Source organism: Crocodylus siamensis, chromosome 1, assembly GCF_052110815.1.
Source record: "Crocodylus siamensis isolate JL-2025a chromosome 1, ASM5211081v1, whole genome shotgun sequence".
In the NCBI taxonomy this organism is placed as follows: domain Eukaryota; kingdom Metazoa; phylum Chordata; order Crocodylia; family Crocodylidae; genus Crocodylus; species Crocodylus siamensis.
The window spans coordinates 296,844,731-296,864,520 of record NC_143395.1 but is presented as its reverse complement, the minus strand read 5'-3'; the positions used below and the strand labels follow the sequence as shown (position 1 = coordinate 296,864,520).

At 44.8% G+C, this 19,790-nt stretch overlaps 1 protein-coding gene and 1 pseudogene across 3 annotated transcripts in view; both read right to left on the bottom strand.

The window, feature by feature from the left end:
• EIF5B (eukaryotic translation initiation factor 5B) overlaps positions 1 to 17,398 on the bottom strand; it is a 39,906-nt gene extending 22,508 nt beyond the window's left edge. The window contains exons 1-6 of one of the 3 annotated variants that reach the window (XM_090020410.1): positions 17,240 to 17,398; positions 2,494 to 2,619; positions 2,310 to 2,394; positions 1,259 to 1,901; positions 469 to 683; positions 85 to 235 (exon numbers count right to left, since the gene is read on the bottom strand). In XM_090020410.1, coding sequence (XP_089876536.1) covers positions 85 to 235; positions 469 to 683; positions 1,259 to 1,901; positions 2,310 to 2,394; positions 2,494 to 2,619; positions 17,240 to 17,274 — 1,255 coding nt within the window. In that variant the 5' untranslated portion in view covers positions 17,275 to 17,398. The remainder of the gene's footprint in view (positions 1 to 84; positions 236 to 468; positions 684 to 1,258; positions 1,902 to 2,309; positions 2,395 to 2,493; positions 2,620 to 17,239) is intronic. The other 2 variants (XM_090020418.1, XM_090020422.1) reach the window with 2 other exon arrangements.
• A 1,678-nt stretch (positions 17,399 to 19,076) lies between these two features.
• Positions 19,077 to 19,471, bottom strand: LOC149874657 (histone H4-like; annotated as a pseudogene).
• Between the last annotated feature and the right edge of the window lie 319 nt (positions 19,472 to 19,790).

The window sequence follows — 19,790 nt, the reverse complement described above, 5'->3', positions numbered from 1 at the left end:
AATGTTGCCTCTGGATAAAAAAAAAAAAATCTGCAGAATTTGCTTCAAGTAGTAAACACTCTGATGTTTAGCAAGACTACTTACCCTGAGCTTGGAGTAGTTTAAGAGTAGCCTCTGCTCTGGCTCTAGCCTCACGCTGGGCTTTTGTTAAAAGCTTTCCCTCCTTTTTCAAACGTTCTTTCCTCTCTTTCTCTTTTTGTTTCTTCCTTTCTTTCCTTTCTTGTTCCAATCGTTCCTAGAAAAAAAAAAGAAAGAACCAATATACTGAGGAGAGGGGGGAAAAAAAAAATCTCTGTACCTGTTTACCTCTTATTAAACCAGCCAAAAGGAGGACTCCCACTACCTTCTTCAGATTTTTTGCTGGATGCATATTAAGGCCTAATCCCACAATCTGACTGTGCAGGGGCACACCCCTGCAGCAGGATCCTCTGCCTCAGCCCAACCTTATGATACAGAAACATGCAGTACCTCCTCTTTGCGTTTAGCTTCTAGCTCCTCAAGTCGTCTTAAACGCTCTTCCTCTTCTCTTTTTGCCCTTTCCTCCTCCTCTTTCATCTTAGCCAAGGCTTCTTGCATTGCTTTCACTGTAGCTTTACTGGGACCTTTTTTCTTCTCTTTCTCTTCTTTCTCAACCTTCTTTTTCTTCTTGTCTTTTTTCTTTTTGTCCCCCTCATTGTCATCTGCTACATGAGGAAAAAAGAAGTCAGATAACTCAGCAATGCCAGAAAGACAATTTTAAAAGTGAAAATCTATAAACCTGTGTAATCCCCAACATGAGTAGCATTTCTGACAAATGCTTATTTATACACCTAACAAAAAAAAGAAATACATCCGCAATCACAATGGCAAAATCTAGAGCGTCCATTAACAGATGACTAAAAATAACAATCAAGTGAAAAAATGATCTTTGGACTATAGAACTATAAACAAGTGCAATGGGAATTTACCATCTGGCATTTCTTCTCCATACACCTAGACAAACCACAAGCCAGGAAACAGCAAACACAGTGAGCCACATATTGAAAAAAGAAAGATATACAGCTATCAAGAACCTCTATTACTGACTTGCTTGCAAACAGTTTGAACTGATAGTTTTTTGAGGAAATTATGTCAGTTTAACACCACACCACACATTTCTACTCTAATCTAGTTGTTTTCAAACCGCGTTCTGCAGAACCCTGGGCTGGTGTGAAAGGCTTTCATGATTTCAGGAAGTTTGAAAACTATTGCTCTAATCTTCTCTTTTAAAGTTACCAACCTTCTGCTGTCGTAGGAGCCTCCCCTGTGGCAGGAGCTGTCATAGTGTCAGAAGAAACCTCTTCACCTTTCTTTGGAACTTCCTTTTGTTTTGTCTGTTCTTTACCACCTTCTGTTTCTTCCTTCTCCTTCTGTTTTCTCTGTTTGGCCTTTTCCTCCTCACGTTTTTTCTTTTCACGCTCTTTTTTTTCTGCCTTCTTCTGAGCCATTGTTTTTACTCTGAATGTAGGCTCTTCTTCCTCATCGCCACTTTCAGCAGCAGGACTGGGCTTTGGCTTCTGATTTTTCTTTTGTCCCTTTTTAGTTCGGGAGAACTCATCTGATTCGTCACCACTCTCACCGGTGGATGCTGCCTGCGCATGCTCTTTACTTTTCTTATCACTAGCTTCATCTTCTTCTGAAAGGTCCTGCTTTTTACTTGATTTTTGCATTTTTCCTTTGCCCTTCTTAAGCAAAGATTCAAAATCATCATCATCACTGCAAGACAGTGCTTCTGTTTTTGTTTTCTGAGTCTTTTTAGATTTCGTATCTTTATCCTCCATATCTTCACTGTCGAAGTCATTGTCAAAGCTGGCTTTTTTACCCTTCCCTCTCTTTTTTTTGTCTTGTTTTGAGAGGCTGACTTCTTCATTGTCATTCTCGGCCTGGTAAGCAAACAGTTAAACTAGGTTTTATTTTTCATTCAGAAGATTGAAATATTTTCAACCCTAAGCTTTAGAGATCCTAACTAGGGTCTCTTACCAAAGGTAGAGTTTAAAATGCTGCAAAAGTGTGCTTACAATAAGACAGCTCACAATAAAAAGACATTTCTTCAACAATATTTTTGATAAGGCATTTCTGCACATGCATAAAAGCTAAGCCTTTCTTTTCATGTAATGCAAAAAAAGTGTGACTAAATGCATTTTTCTTTAAATACTAACCAGTAAGTCCCACTTCAGGCACTTTGCTATAGTTTTCATGCTGTAGTAATTCATAAGCAAAATCCCACTACTCAAAAACCGTTTCCTTCCCAAAAATCCTATTTAAACACTCAGCCACCCCTCCACTTTCACCTTTACCGTAGAAGGTTCTTTGTCAACTTTGCCTCCTTGTGTTTCTATTGACAGTTCTTCTAACTCCTTCCGGATATCATCTTCACTAAAAATATGAAAAAAATTACATAATTTAAGTCATTACTTGTTTATTTATAACAGAACAACATGATGCAAGAGAAAAAATACATATATATATATTTACTCAAACTCTGCTTTCTTTTTTTCTTTTTTCTTTTTGCCTTTAGATTTATGAGGTTCCTGCTCCTTTGCAGCACCTGCACCCTCTATTTCAGCAGCAAGAGCATCAATGTCAATATCATCTTTGGCACTGAAACAAAAAAAAGGAAGGCACTGTTAGTGACAGCCAAAATGATGGGAAGCCACACAAAATTCGAGTATAGCTTTCTGAACATAAACTAACAAATTGATAAAATCCAAGATCAATCTCACCAAATGAGTGGTGAAAGTCAGATGCGGATGTTAAACAATTTCCCCGATCATCAGAACTGAAGCTTAAATCTGGTATCATTTGCCACCTTGCAACAATTTAACAACCAAAAAAATACAGGCTTCTAATTCAATAGCACAGGTCCCATTTATTGGAATCTGGATCCACAAACTGAAGTCTTCCTGACTGTATATAATTGGGGCTCAACACTACTAAGCAATGCCATTCCATCATAAGCAGGATCATTATGCATCATAACAGACATTAGTATTATTACAGTTTGCAACTGTTAAACCTAGCACCCCAGAGAAAGAATAGGAAAGTTGGAGATGTTACTTGTCTTTACTTATTAAATAATAGCCTTTTCTTAATTTGTACATTTCCCCCTTCACTTAGAATTTGTCAGACTGGAAGTAATATAATTATATTCTCATAAAGCTTCTCCACACAAGACCTAATATTTCCTCATAATCAGGGATCCTGGTTTTCTCCAATTAAAAAAATGTCCCAGTTTTCAGTGTAAAAAACCCCCAACAACTCAAAACCCACATTTTTCCATGATTAAAATGAAACACTCTCTCAATACCTCTATATAGAGAGATTAAAATGAAACGCCATCTCTATATAGAGACAGATAGAGATGGTGTTTCATTTTAATCATGGAAAAATGTGGGTTTTGAGTTGGGTTTTTTAGACCAAAAGTTAGGGATTTTTTTTTTCCAGAAAAACCAGGATCCCTGCTCACAATTCAATTCTATTACCTTGAGTTTTACTCTCAATCACTTAAAATAATTCCTCTATTTTTGAGTGTTAAATGCTTTTCCTTTACCTAAACAAGTTTAGCTGTCTCACCTCAATACCGCTGAGAATATATAAACTATGCATGCTTCACTTCTATTGATAAATTTAAGGACGATGCTTCCAAGTCTAGTATCCAATAGGAAAAAAATAAAATATTCCATATTCAATTACCTCAGAACCTTAAAGGGGGACTACACTTCCTTGACACCTCACACCATGACATTAGTTTCAGTCTGAAACAGCTTTTCAGTTTGTTTCTTGCAACTTAAAACACTGCATGTTCATGTCTAACGTGCTACTTGCATCACATCTAGCAATCAGATAATCTGGAAATAGCAGCAGGATTTGCTACCAGCCCTTAGCTTTCTCTCCAATACATCACGTCCACAAGCAACCAAGTCAAAACTGCTTCAGAATTGCATACTCTGAAATGTTGCATCTGCCTGCTTATTGCAATTCATTCATGATAACAGCTGGAAGTTAGTTAGTCTACTAAGTATCTGTGCAAAAATTTAAGCTCCAACAAATATTGTTAAATAAACAATAGCCCCCCAAAATAAGAATTAATAGTTCTTTACCAGATCATTCACCTTTAATATTTCACACACAGACACAGACAACTTGCTGGGAAATTAAGGTAAAATGAACAAAAAAAAATTTAGACGTTCCTTCTAGTAAATACAGAGATAGACCCCAAGATAGCAGGACTCCGATGAGACCTGCTTACAACAGGGAATTACACCCCAAAATATTCCCCAGTGTTACTACTGGTTCAGAGGCACTGGTGAGAACCCTACTGATTCTTCCTTTCCTTGAATGCTTGGAGTCGCTGGAGGCTTGGAAAAATTTGACTGGATTAAAATTAGTAGTCCTGATGCAGGAGCAGGAGCAGGAGCAGGAGCGGTCTCCTTGGGGTGCTTTTCAACACCATGTTCTGAAGTCCCTATCCAAAACTGCAGCCCTTCCCATTAATGTAAAATTTCAAAGTTGTAGGTTCTAGTCTAACAGATGTCAAAGCATTAAAAGGTTTGTATTATAGAAGGGTTTGTGTTTTTAGTCAAACCACAACAATGTGGGGCTGCAAAGGACCACAAGACATCTTCTAGTCTAGTCTCCTGCATTGGGACAGGATCTCCATATCAGTGTGATAATTGTTGGTCTAACCTGCCCTTGAAAACCTGAGGTAAGGAAGCTTTCATAACTTCCCTATATAGCCTTTTTTCAGCATTTCACTACCTTAACAAAAAGCTTTTTCTAGGACCCACTCAAACTAAGCTACGAGAAAGGTTCAGAAAAGGAACCACAGTATTAGTCCTTATCTGGGAAGCATTTCAAGTAGAGCTAATGAATTGAGTAAGCAAAGAAATAATACCTACCTCTCCTCAACCAGCTGTTGATGAACTAATCTCGAAGGTCTCCTACTTACAGGATTCCAAGCAGTTGCAAGCTATTGAGTCAGAAATGTGGAAAATCCCTCCTAGGGATAAGCAGGCTTTTTTCAGGCAGTCTATTCCACTGCTTAGACATACAAAAAAAATAGAACTCTCCTTTTAGGAGAGACAAAGGACAAGTTATTTAAAACTTGATTACTAGCATCAACTCAGTTCTCTATACTTGGAGCCAATGAAAACAGATTCAAAACAGATCATTTGACTTGTGTGTGCATTTTCTAAGCCACATGAAGCAAGTTTTGTTTAGGGGCAAATTCCTTTTCTGATGCAACCTTTTGCAACAATTCAAACTTTGACATTCCATTTAAAGCTATTAATGGGCTCAGAGTTAATCACAATTTACATGTTATATGACAAAGAAGTGATGTTTTATCATTTATATGTAATCTGTTTTATTTTTTGTGCACTAATGTGGATGTCAGCCTTTCCCAAATTTCCCTGGCATTTGCCTGCAGACAAAAGGAGCAATTTTACACTTCGCTGATGCTTGGAATGCTGTCTCTCTGCAAAGGCTAGAAAGTGTGTCCCCTCTCTCTGCTCCGCGGGTTGTGTGTTTTGTTTTCGTAACTAGAGGACTAGAATTTTGCAGTGTTGGATAAGGTAAATCCCTGCCAGGGCGAGAAAAGTTTTCAAGCCTCAATACAAGAAGTTTTCAAGCCTTGATACTTCAGAGGCAATAAAGGTAAAAGCAAAAAAAAAAGTTCTCCCAGCCTACATTATCATCATCAAAATCATGGTTGAAATTTGAAGTGAGCGTGAAATATGATCTCCAACCAGAAGTTAAAAGAATGCTGTTACCTATGTTCCCCTTTTTAAATTCTACCAAAATGTAAGTACCAGCAACTATTCAGCATACATAAATTGCATTAAATGCAAGGATTTTTGTGGCATTACATCTCAAAACTCACGTTGTAGGTATGGCAAGCGGTAAAATCTGCATTTAATAAACGGGAACCTATTGCACAGAAATGTAAGCAACCTGCCCAACATTACATGGCAAGTCTATAACAAGCACCAAGGAAGTACATTAGACACCTGACTCCTGGTCCCCCATTTTAAATATGAGACCATACTTTTGCTACAGGAATATCATTTTGGTAGATTTTTCCCTTGTTCACTGACCTTCAGCTGTTCAAACTTCCCTTCCTTGCCCACCACCCTCCTTCAGCCTAACCACTCAGCCCATGATAGCCTTATGTGCCAACATGATACGTGGAGTCATTTCACCACTGCCCCTTTAAGAAGAGATAAATATATGAACTAGACCATTGCTGGAAAGAAAGTTTTTCTTGAGTTCTTTTCCAAAGCTATACACAACTAGAACCAGTAGTTTGTGGAGTCGTATTTCATATCTTTAACAACCACACCTTTTTACCAATGTTACCATATACCCTAAACTCAGAGGCTGAAGCTAGGTTTACATGGATGGACATTATGAACAAAATTATTCTCTTGGATAGTTAACAGTAAGTTAAGCAGGAAGAGAAAAGGCAATTAAACTATATATGAATTAAGGTAAGGGAGTGGAGCCATGGGATCTATCAGTTGTACAGGCAGTCCTCGACTTACAACGTTTCACACTTACAACGTTTATAAATTGACACCCTGTTTCAACTTTACAACCCCAGTTTCAACTTACAATGCTTGATCCGATGCAATGCCATGTCAGCGAACAAGTTTGTTGCATCACTCATCTCCCTGGAGAACATCTGTCCAAGCTTCCTTGGACACTTTCTTTAAGAAAGCAGACAAGACTCCAGAAAAACCTGCAGGCAAGACTCCTGAGAAGACTCCAGCCAACAACCCTTCAAAAAATCCAACCAAGAGCCCTTTAAAAAGTCCAGCAAAGTCACCTCAAAGAAGTCCTTCCAAATCAATGTGATTGCTATTTACAATATAAATACATTAATGTAGCTATGTTACTCATCTTAATTGATCGGGTACAAAATTCAGGGGTATTTTTGGTGAAAATAAGGTATCAGGCCTTGGTTCAGGAACCAATCCCCCATTTATAACGTTGTTTCTTATGAGAAAATTGGTTCTGAGTTAAAACATTTTGACTTAAGATGCAGTTTTCAGGAACCAATTGTGTCCCAAATCCAAGGGCTGCCTATATATTAAGGAACAGCCAGATTCTTCTCTATTACAGCAGCTGAATTCTATTAAATTCATCATGCAACAGAACCAAAAGTAACAGGAGCATTTGACCTGAAGTCCGTTTTAAATCCCAGAGTCAACAAGAAACTATCATCTAGTAAAACTAAAACAAAGGTTAACTAAGATCCATGTATGTGAATAAAAATGACAAGCATTTTCTACAAACAGCCACTCACCAAAAGCAGGAGAGAAAAAGACAAAAAGAAAACCCAGCACAACTACTGAAGCAGGTCTGGATTTAAAGCTGTTTCAAATAACAAGCTATCTATGACAAAATCAAATGTAGAGCTCTTACTCTAAAGACTTTCTCACTTAAATAAAAAAGCGGGGGGGGCTGTTCTTTTAACTGGTCAACTCAGTAAGTGGAAGACAACAAATTTTAAGAAGCCTTCCAGTTTTTTAAACCAGGAGGCATACACAAAGCAACAGAACAAGAAAATTGCATCACACTGCAGCAGGATGGTATACATTCATTCCTAAAACGAATGTGCATGAAATTCATTTTGAGGAAGCAACTGCAATAACACCACTTCATCATTTGAGTGACACAGGTACTGCCTGAATGGTTTTAAAAATGGTATTAAGAAAATCACTTCAATTAGTTACCTGTTGTTGGGCATTGAAAGTAAAAAAGGGAAACTAGGAAAAGGGGAAGTTTTGTTTTGTTCATCTGATTTCATTTCGAGTCTAGGTGATTCCACCAGTCTTTCCCGCAGGCAAGTTTTATCATTTGACTGTGGGGGTCTTAAGCCCAAACAGCATAAAAAAGTATTTGAAATAGAAAGAGACTACCAAAACGATAAAATAAAAACAAGACATGTATACACCTAAAATTACTTTTAGGTGTTTTAAGTTAAACAATATTTCTGTTTCTCTTCAAGAAAATAACTAAGTGATCAGTTTAATGACACTTAACTTTCCTTATTAAAATGTAAGTATATCGGACTAAAGGAAGCTTACCCACTGGCTCTAGAAAACCATGAGACATTTAAAAAACACTATCCTTGATCAAAGTCTCCTGCTCCTCAGACAGGCTGTGGAGATATCTTCAGCTACAGAATAAAGGGAATGGTGGGGAAGAGTTATTTTCACTATTCTAAGGAGCTCCCATGAACTGGAGTGTTACCTTCCTTATCTGCACACATAGGTGACCTGACAGACATTTTCCTTCTTATTTTGACATAAAAATGTTTTCCCCAAAAAGATCATGAATGAGCTGAGGAGCTAGAACTGGGGCTGGCAGTTATTTGGGGCAGAGGGCAGCTTACTGAGTTTTGGCAAGCTATCGAGGGCCGCATGATAGGCAGCCCAGGGCAGATTAATATTCATTTTCTAAAATTTAGCGGCCCCGCAAGCTAGATCCAGCCCCCAGGCCGCATTTTGCCCACCCCTGGGCTAGAAGGGTAGGATCTCAAACAAGAAGAAAACAAAAACATATTGGAACAAAAAGTAGTTCTTGTTAGGATTTAAAGAGCAAATTTTGTTCTGTAGAATTTTGAAGTCAAATACCTAACAACTGAAGTGGTATAAGGCACCCTTCCCCCCTTCAATGCAAGAGTATTTATTTTGATCAGAGAAAACATACTAAACAGACAAGGGATAATAAAAGTCTTATTTACCAGATGTTCAGAAAAATTCTTAAAGTCCCCAGGGTCACATGTGGCCAGAGGTGTCCCTAGAGGTGAGCAGGGCCTGCTGCATACCAGCCTGTGCAGGGCCTGGGGCACAGTTCCCAAATTATGGGTCGTGACCCCAAATGGGGTCACAACATCAGCAGTCAGGGTTGCATGCCCTCCAAGATTTCTGTGCCCACAGCGGGGTGCGGGGCTGCAATGTAGCTGGACCAGCTCCAGGCAGGAGCCACCTCTGCAGCCCAGCAGATGGGACCCAGTGCAGGAGGAAGCACAGCACTGTCATGGCCAAGGTGAGGTGTGGCAGCATGTAGTTGTGCCCCTGCTGCTGCCAGGCGGGCAGGTGGAGCCTCAGCTTGGTGATGCGGTGCTCTGTCCTGCACCAGGTCCCACCTCCTGGGGTGTGGAGCCCTCAGTTGGTGGGGGGAAACAGAGCAGGGAGCCCCAAGCCCGCAGCAAGCAGCCTGCATCCTCCACCGCCCCTCCACAGGCTCTGCTATGCTATAGCCGTGTTACCCACAGGGGAGGGGACAGCAGGAACTAGGCTCCACACTCCACTCCAGCAGCAGCAGCCAGAGCTTAAACACTGCAGGGGGGTTGGGGGCAGGGTGCCCTGGCTCTGGGGCACCTGGGGGAAGTGGGAGGTGAGTGGCACCAGCAGGGCCAGGGTGGGTGCAGGTCGGGAGTGAGGGGCCATGCTGAAGAAGAGTTTGGGAAGCAGTGGCCTAGACTCTATATTTGGTAAGCAAACAAGCATTTCACTAAATGACCCAAGTAGCAGGAATATGCAAATACCAATTAAAACTAATATTTGCTCCAAGAGGTTCTAACCATAAACAGCAGCACTGGAAGATTACACACAGACAACTAGAAAGAAAGTCAGGATAGGCCCATAAAGCACAAGACTCAAACACATAGTATCTACCTTGAATGTTGCAGCTCCTGAATCAGAAGCAGAACAAATGCGTTAGGGACACACAAGAGAAAACCAGCACATGTGCACCGCGCCTCTAATGCAATGACACTGCTTCTGGTTTGGAGGTTGGCATGCCTCAATGCAGTGCTGCACTGCACAGTATAGACTGTATCCTCAGGCCCTTCGCAAGCATCACCTGAAGTAGAAGTACACCGAGCAGTGATTTTTATAGTTTTAAAACAGCTTTCAGAAATATGAAATTTCACAGCGATGCAATCATTACACATAAATGCCACATACATGGGAAGACTTTGACCATCCCGGTATCTCTTCCCTTTAAAAGCAATGCAAGCGTAAATATCTGGGCAGTAAAAATTATAAGAGAGCTTGTAAGTTCCCTAAAGAAACTAGCAGGGGGAGTGGTGAGAGGAAGCCACAGAAAAGGTAACCAATGATAGTACAATTACAATGGACAGAGTTGTCTGACTATATGTTGAAAATGCCTACCTTAACATTAAGGAAGTAATCTGTCGCAAACCTTTTCAGTTTGATTGACAGTATTTAAAGAGATATCCTGAACACTACAGAAAGAATGTTTTCATTTCCTGTGACTTCCCACATATTGGTTTTTACAACTTGGGCAAAAAGTAACTAAACCATTATAAAGTTGATTTAAGCAGTGCACAAGGCCAGCCAAGTTTTAAGTTGGAAATTGATTTTCTTTTGTGGTTGCATAATAGCCATATAGTGCCTATATTTAAGGATCCGTGATAGAAGACCAACAAATTTCTAATCTGCAGATGGCACCATGACTTGTCCCAATGGACCCACCAAATCATCTAACAAAGATAATTTTTCATTCATAGTAAAGACTGACAAGTTTACATCAACACATGTCAAAAACCCTCAAGCGTAAAAGTTTATTAATGGAGCCATTGACTTGTATTTTGTCCCAGCAGGCCTCACGTTAGATTTGTAAAGCAACATACCCATGGGACTTCCAGGGGCCATCAGCTTCTCTCTACTCCAGTTCTAGGAAGCTCTGTGCAAGGCAGTAGTACATTAGGAAGTACACTGGGGCAGTTACTGTACATTATATGGCAGCACAAAAATAGAAATATTCTTCTAAATACTTAGAAGGAAGTCATGCAGTAAAATCTACAGGTGATAGTAGGCTTCTATTTATTATTGGATTCACAAGAGTTTCCTGTGCTGTACTGAAAAAATTATTTGGCTCAAAAAAACCTAACCCCCCCCCCAAAAAAAACACAACCCAACAACAAAACACCACCCACAAGAGGAAGAGTGCTTCAGGACAAAAATTAATAGATGACACTAGCAATTTAAGGTTGAGAAAAACAAGCAAGGTATAATACAAGTAGCACAGCACAAGTCTTAATTGAGATGCAGTCTTGCTGTTGGCATTTACGCCTTCAAAACCACCCCATACCAATGATCACCATTATACCTAGGTAATGCCAAAGAGCATCTAAAGAGTAAGTACACATGCAACTAAAGATTAAGCATTAAGAAAAAAAGCACAGGCTAACGACACAAAGAGGGGATTAGAATTTAGCCAAGAAACAGTTCCACAACATTATACTGCTCAGCGTCAGAGCAGTGTAAAGGTCTATATCAGTATACTTAGAAATGGTATGGGGTAGTAGGTATACAGTAGTATGCTATGGGTACAGAATGAGTTCGAAATTCAAAGCACAGTGCTTGGAAATCTGTTCTCTCACAACCACTCCTCTCCACAGACAAAAATTTCTGTTCAAGAAACTCCTATAGGAAGTGCAAAGCTCCTTCAAGGTGTGTTCCATAGCCAAAACCCTCTATGCCACAGCCAGGTGGAATTCAATTCTATATCAGAACTCCCTGGCTTCTGCAGTACTCCAGCGCAGGGAAAATAAGAGACCCTTCAATTTCTAGTTATTTTAAGAGGAAGTCAGTTAATGAATTAACTATGCAAGCAAACAACTCGTAGAACACAACCATTAAAATCTGAGAAAGTTAAGACCGATATGCCACTTGAATACATTTACTGTTCACCTTCACAAATTCCCTTGCCCACAGCACACGCAGTTTTTCCACATTATTCAAAATCCTGACCCATGTGGATAAATACATTCTCTGTTCCAGTAGCTCAACCATTTTCGATTCAACTCAGAAGGACCACAACTAAAGGTGCACCGATATATCAGTACATATCATACCAGAACTGATAAAACAAAAATCGACATTAATTGGCAAAAATTTACATCACCACCAACTGGCTTTTTTTGGCTGATGTCGTCAATAACGTTGTCACTAAATGCCGCATGCATGCAAGCAGCCGCAGCACACACGCAGCTAGGAATGCAGCTCAGCAGCTTGGAGAGCAGTGTCCAGCCAGTAAGTCCGGGGGGGGGGGGGGGGGGGGGGGGGGAGGGGCAGACTGAGGCCCCCACTGTGAAGGAAGGACTGAGGCTGGGACAGCCGCTGCCCACATGGGGTGGGTCAGGGTACAAAAACAGAGTTTGTGGCTTGTCCAGAGGGGTGTGGGGGCATTCCTGGCACTGCACACACCCCCAGCAGAGGCATGGGGGGCTTCTGCCTCCCCCTACACCCGAATCTCTGCATAGGATGAAAGCTGGCTGCCTGCTGCGTGCTTGCGACTGGGGCTGCTCCAGCCTCTGCCCAGCAACTGTGCTCAGGCCATGGCAAGCGGTGGCAGCACTGGGAGGGGGCAGCTACAGCTACCCCAATATTCGACCCCCAACAGACTTACTAGCCAGACACTGCTCTCCATGCTGCTGGGCTGCATATTGCCATTCGGTTCGGTATCAGCCAATATGGCTGGTCAATAATTGGCCCAGTATCAGCCCAAAAAAATCTTTATTGGTGCACCCCTAACCACAACAGATCAGAATGTTTTTACCTCTATAAATGCCCAATTGACATTTCTGGGTTTCTTTCATATATCACATTTGCATACCTAACAGTGCTGACATTGCATGACACCCCTGATAGGATCTCAAGGCACTGCAGGGCACCACAAGACACTAGTTGGGGATCACTGCTCTTTACAGACACATTTCGACTGAAAACATCTATAACAAATTATTATTCCATGGAATAATAGTCAGAGTTAAGCTTTTACATGACTAATATAGAGAATTAGGCAGTTATACAGTAGAAGTGGATTTATCTCAACACTAATAGCATGCTGTTTTGTTATTATGGTACAACTTCATTGTAAAAAAAAAAAAAAAAAAAAAACACACACACACAAAGAAAAACTTCACTGGACAAGTAGTTTCAAAGTTCACTGAAAAGAGGTTTCACCATAATAGGATTAGTCATTTGGCTGCATCATTATAATGAGAAAAAAGTAAATTTCTGCACTTGGAACTATTAAAAACAAGGGGTTGCACTGTACTCTCTTTCCTATAGTTTCTTGTGCAGCTCCAATGCTGTCATTCTTCCTCCTCCCCAGCTGTCCCTCTCTAGAGGGACTTGTGTTTTCTGCCTACTGACATACTCACATTCCTCCCATTAAACCTACTTCACAGCATGCTCCTCTGCTCATGAACACACACCCACCATGACATATTCAACAGGGTTATGGTGGAAGGAAATGAACATAAAAGGCACAAGTGTTTGAGTTACAAGGCTAGAAAGAGAAGCAACAGAATAAAGAATATCTGCATTCCAACACGTCACAGAGCATGCAGGTGCTGGACAGAAGTCTTCAGCCCTTTTTCAAGCCCCACAGTTTTGCCATGTGCCTCCTCATTGCAATCTGTGCCCCTCAGTTACTGCAGGATATGAAAGATGCCACCAAACAGCAATGTCAGGAGAGGAGAGCCTATGAGAAGAGTGTTACAGACAAGAGAGACAACCTGTGAAAGAACAACAGTGTCAGGGTCAAGAACCTGATGGTGGTTAGAATACTTGTAGGTTAGGGGCAGGCAATTATTTCAGGCAGAGGGCTGCTTACCCAGTTTTAGCAGGCTGTCAAGGGCCACATCGGTAGCCCTCCCCCTTGACAGGAGCCGCATCCCCTGGTCACCATCTTGGGACCAATATCTCAGGGCCAGTACCTGTCAAGGGGATCTGAAGCTGCTGACTTCACTCCTGGAAGCCTCCTCTCTCTCTAGTGACCCAAAGACTCTTACAGATACAGAAGCTGATCTAAAGGGAATGAACAGGCAAATCCAGACAGCAAGGATACTACAGGTACACCAATACATTGATCCATATTGTATCAGCACCAATAAAAGGAAAATTGATATTATCAGCAATCAGCTTTTTTTGGCTGATGTGGCTGATAACGTTGCAGATATACACCGTGTGTGCATGCAGCTGCGGCATGCACACAGCCAGGAATACAGCCCAGCGGCCTGGAGAGCAGCATCTGCCCAGTAAGTTTGTGAGGGAAAAGGGTGTGGTAGGGAGGGGCAGATCAAAGGCCCCCCCATGGTAAGGGAGGGAGTGGGGCTGGGGCAGGTTCTGCCCAGCTGTGGCAAGGCGGGGCTTGTGATGGAGCCGCAGGCAGACTGTGGCAGGGGGGCACACAGGGGAGCAGCTCCCACTTCTGCGTGGACCCTGGGGGAGGTATGGGGGGGCATGTGCCCTCCAGATCTGTGCATGGAGAGAGCAGGCTACCTACCCACTGCAAGCGCCGGGCTGGGGGCTGCACCAGCCTCTTAGTGTGGGGGGCTGGGCCAGGGCTGTGCTTGGGGCAAGTGGGAGCACTGGGAGAGGGTTACAGGGTGGCTATGGTGAATTTTGTGGTGGCTGTTAACCTTCCCCTGTAACCTTCCCTCCCAGCACCGCTGCCACCCACCCCAAGTACAGCCCCCCTGATGGGAAGAGGTTGGCATAGCCCCTGGCCTGAGCCTGCAGCCCGTGCTCAACCTGCACACAGATCCAGGGGCACATGCCTCCCCAAACGTGTTCACAGAGACAGGAGCTGCCCTCCTCCCCACCCCCCTGCAGCCCTTGGATGAGCTGCCCACAGCTCCATACCATGCTACACCTGAGCTGGGCAGCACCTGCTCGTGCCCCAGCCCCACTCTCTCCCTCACCACGGAGGCCTTGATCTACCCCCCAATAGTCCCCCTTCACACACCCCTTCCCCCCCAAATGACTTACCAGCCAGACACTGCTCTCCAAGCCTCCGGGCTGCATGTCAGAAATCAGATCCGTATCAGCTGATATGGCTGGTTAACAAATGACCCAAAAATCCTTATCGGTGCACACCTAAAGTATACAGTTGTTCTGCAAGGCCTTCATTCTCTACATCACTGCCCATCCTCTCTCCTGCCCCCTCCAAACATATCCAGATCCAGTCTTTTCACTTGGCCCTCTTTTCAGACATGCATCCTTTCTTGCTCTCATTAACTCTCCTGCAACTACTCAAGACCCACACCTAGCTGTCCTCTGCAAAAGGAGAAGGGGAGCAGGGATACAAAGCAAGGAAAACCTATTGCATATTTTCTCCCCACACACACACCACACCAGTCAAACCCAAGGTTTCAGAGCTTGAAAGGCATGACAGTGGTGCAGTTTAACATACTGGAGGCAGTACTTCCACAACAGCGTGCATCCCACCCACTCTGCAATTCTCCCTCAAACCCCATCACACTCCTTTTCCTTTAAGCACCATATCCAGCTTGCCTAGCAAGGTGCAAAATAGGCAGGTCAAGCAGACAGCAACAGAATCTCTGAAGCAACATATGAAAAATAGAAATCTTTATGTCAACTTGGCAAACCTGCACTACAAGCAAACTGAGATGGGCTACACCAGAAGGGGAAATTAGCTTACATAGCAGCTGGGAAAACAAGGACTGAACAATTTAGAACTTCAGCATTTTCCATCATGTCTGGGTTACAGCATATACCTATTCAGAAATAAAGGCCTAGAAATAAAAAGGGAATAAGAACACACTAGAAAAGTTGCTTTTTCAAATAATTACCAAGCTATGGGCATTTTCAGTCAGAAACAAGTGATATGTCCAAAGTACGAGGTCCTGAACATGAAGAATATTCATGATATCCATTTGGACAACAAAACATTTTCAGTCCAGTCAATGACATCACAAAACAAAACAGACTGAACTTGCGTATTTACTCGAGTCCCTTCGACTTGTTCAGCTTCTTTCAGCACTAACTGCAGAGAGTATGATTAAAGGAGTATTAGGCACTATAAGGATTTCAACCAGTATGTCTGCTCTTGCCAAATGGCTCATTCAGTGATCTTCCTGGTAGATTTAACAGTTTTCATGAAGTTCACTGCTTGGTCAAAATGAGGCTGACAGACGTACCTCAAAGACAACAACATGCTGAGGAAGTTGATATGACCTTCAGATCAGTATTTTAATGATGGAAGTCTGGCAGGGCAGAGTTGCATCACATAGACTAATTCAGCAATGCATAAGCCAGTGGTTCTCAACTTTTTGTGTTCCAGGACCCATCTGTAAACATCAGTGGCCAGCCCCAATGCAGTGCCCCTCACTTCTGACCTGCTGCCTCCCACCCCCAAGCCGTCAGTGTGTGGGGCAGGAGGGAGGGCACAAGCAGCCTCTGGCAGCCTGGAACTCTGCCAGCCTGCAAGGGAAAAGCCAGGGTTTCCCAGGTCTCTCTCCTTTAAAGGAGAATGCATTTTAAAGTTTATTTGAGATCCTTTCATATATTCTTACAACCCACTTTTGGGTCATGGCCCACGGGTTGAGAAATGCTGGCATAAGCTCGCATAAGCAGCTGCTTACTTCATCAGGTTCTAATGCTTATTCATCCCTGAACCAGCCTGTCAGGTGCAACTGGGCCCTGACATGTACCCAACTCCAGCTGAACATAGCTGACTACCTCTCCACACACAGGAAAAAGGAAGGGAAGAAGGAACCAGACAGGAATCTCGGCATATGTCCTACTCCCCCCTGCGGGAAGCCCTGCAACTTCTGAAGACAGGTCAGTGCCTCAGTGATTGGACTCTTCAGTCATCTCAAGACCCAGCTGCATGTAGTATGGCAGAGAACCCCCTCACATGGAGGGATTGCAGTAAACGCATCCTTAAGGATTTGATCATTTACCCATACCCCTTCCCCCTCCCTGAGGCCCTCAAGCTCTCTCCCAGCACATACAGCCACACTGAATCACAGAAACGGAGGAGTGTGGGCATCTAGTCCCACCCCTTACTCAGAGAAGGACCCTCCCCACCTCCCTCATTGCAATACACACTTTGCAATGAGCCCTCAGGGTTTCCTCAGCTCTGTTCTCCAGCATCCAAGGCAGAGGTGTCAGGCCAGCGGCTCTCAGCCTGCTTCCACGCAAGCCCCCCCCCGGGAAATGCCCGTGCTGGGCGCTCACCCCTCGCCCGCCTCCAGGACCCCGCCCGAGCCCCGCTCCTGCAGCACAGAACTCCGCCCCCGCCCCCCCGGGGCAGAACGCTGAGACCCCCTCCCCGCGGAACGCTACGTCACAGCTTCGGGTTCTGCCCCGCGGATCCCCCGTGCGCGAGAGGGTGACGTCACCGCGAATACAGCTGCCCCTCGCGCTACCTGTCTTCGCTCTTGCCCTTCTGCTTCTTGCCCATGGCGGCGGCTGCGGGCGCTGTGGGATCGTCCCTCTGCGTCCGCCTCAGCAGGCTCCGGCCGGCCACATCCGCACGCAGCCCAGCGCATATGGTGCGACGCCTCCACTGCGCAGGCGCCGTCACCCCGTGACCCGGCTAGCCGAGTGCGCGAGGCCCGGGCGCAGGAGGGACACCTCCTCGGCTATTCCCTGCAGCCTCCCGCGCCCCTTGCGGCCGGCGGGGGAACAGCAGCAAGGCCGCCCCGACGGTGCCGCGGACCAGAGTGGGTGTGCGCTGGTGTCGTGCATACTTAACAAAATAGGACATGAGCCCGACTCTACACGGGCTCCATTTAGCGCGGGGGAGAAAAGCAGGAAAAACACCAAAGCCACCTGGAAAATGTTCTTGGCCCAGCTGCCCCAGGAAGGTTCAGCATGTTAGCCATAGGGGAAAAGCTCTCTTCCTCTCTGTCTGCTGGCCATAGGGGTACCGTATGTCCAGGTTCGAAAAAGAGGATGCTCCCTTCCCCCACACCAGTAGGTGCATGCCACACAGACACACACAGGGACATGCACACACCCCCCCACACACACATAAACACATACAGCAGTAGGGTGAAGATAAGTCATTTTTTATGACAGCAAACTAGAAAACAGTAGAGTCCTGGATGACAGGGACAGACTTTCCATTACTTTTAAGCTGGCTGCATAACACCACCAGAAAAAATAGTTCTGTATTTCAGTACCAGACACCGGCTGCTTGAGGTCAAAGAGACTGGGCAATTTGAGGGCGTACCATCATCTAGTCTCCCTCTGGCTACACAATTTATGGTGATGGGGGATTGCTTGCAGGCTCTCCCTCTAGCTTGCTCTGACAGCCTTTTGGCTAGGGGCAAGTGAGGCTAGGGGGCATCTGAACCCCAAGGCCTCTGGGTTTGGGGCTTGCACATAGGATGCCTGCCACGGATTTGGGCATACCTGAAGCCCCAGGCTGAAGTCTGGTGGGGAGGATACTTGTCACTGGTAGCACCACATGGACTGGAATGATTAAGCTCTGCTCGGTCAACAGAATTCAGATCTGATTTGGCTTTGGCTAATTTGGCCTGAGACAAAATAAAAGAAAAAGAAATTGGGAAAATTCTTGGAGAGAAAGGGGCATCAGGAGGTATTGGGCATGACAGTTAAGGATACAATCTCTGAATCAGAACTTGCCAGACCCTAAATCAGAGGCAGGCAAAGGCTGGCCTATGGGCCAGATCAGCCCTGCAGCAGACTCCATTTCCCAGCAACCCCTGCCCCATGAACACAGCGTGCCCCCAGAGGCTGGGGCAGGGGTATAGCAACCGCCTGCAGGCGGCAGTGTCGGCGGCAGGGGCACAGGAAGCTGCTCACAGGCCAGGATCTTGTGGCAGTGATAACGTGGTCCAGAGCTGGGGCTGAGCTGCAATCTGCTGCCCGCAAACCCCGTTGCACCATGCTGGGACCACTGCGAGATCCCAGCCCTGGCCCCAGAGCGGCTCCCTGCCCAGCTGTACACCCTGCCAGCCATATTGTGGAAACCCTAGCCCCACACTATCAGGGCTCCTAGGGTCTCCATGGAAACTGGCCACAGCATGTGGGCAGGAGCTGCTGGGAAATGGAGTCCAGCAACCAGCCAGATCCACCATTTTGCCCACCCCGCCTTAAATGCTGAAGGCTGCAAGTGGGAGAGGAACCATGGAAAAAACCCTGGGCACGCCCAACTCCCCCTTTCAGCATCTACTCTGCCACTATGTGACACCGGCCTTTGGGCTGAGCAGCAATTCTAGCTTTCTTCTAAGAGGCTTAGCAGCCAACTCCATACATGGTGCAGCCCCAGTGCTTCGGGATGTACACTATGTCCATGGCAGTCACGGTCTTCCTCTTGGTCTACTCAGTGTAGGTGTCAGCATCACAGATGATGTTCTCCAAGAAAACTTCCTGCCCCTGCGGCAGGGAGCTGGACTTGATGATCTTCAAGGTCCCTTCCAGCCCTAATGTCTATGAAATCTATGAAAACCTCCAGCACCCTTCAAGATTCCCCCATAGGTATGCCCTGAGACGTGCTTCATGCCACCTCAGCAGGCCAGGTGATGGATCCAAGGTTTGGTGATGCCCTGGATGTTGTCACGCAGCACTTTGTGGTGCCACTTAGCAGCTCCTTACCCCAGCCTCTTGCCACCAATTCCACAGCCAGACATCTTCACACGTCTTCTCACCAAGCTGGGACTGGACAAGATGGAGCTATGGTGGGACCCAGTAAATGGCAGTTTCTGTGTTCCAAGACAGTGGCGCTCAACCTTTCCCCTGGCAAGCTGGATGGGCAGTGCCCAGACCCTCTGTGGTCTGGACCCAGTCTGTAGTCCGGATCCATCGCCTGGGGTAGGTGCGATGGGGCCCCATCTGGCCAAATGCAGTGGGGTGGGGAGCACCTTGGCTCCCATCCAGCCATGCACGGAGAAAGGGCATGGCCCAGCCCCAACCTCGTTACGCAGGAAAAAGGGAGTCCGGCCCAGTCCC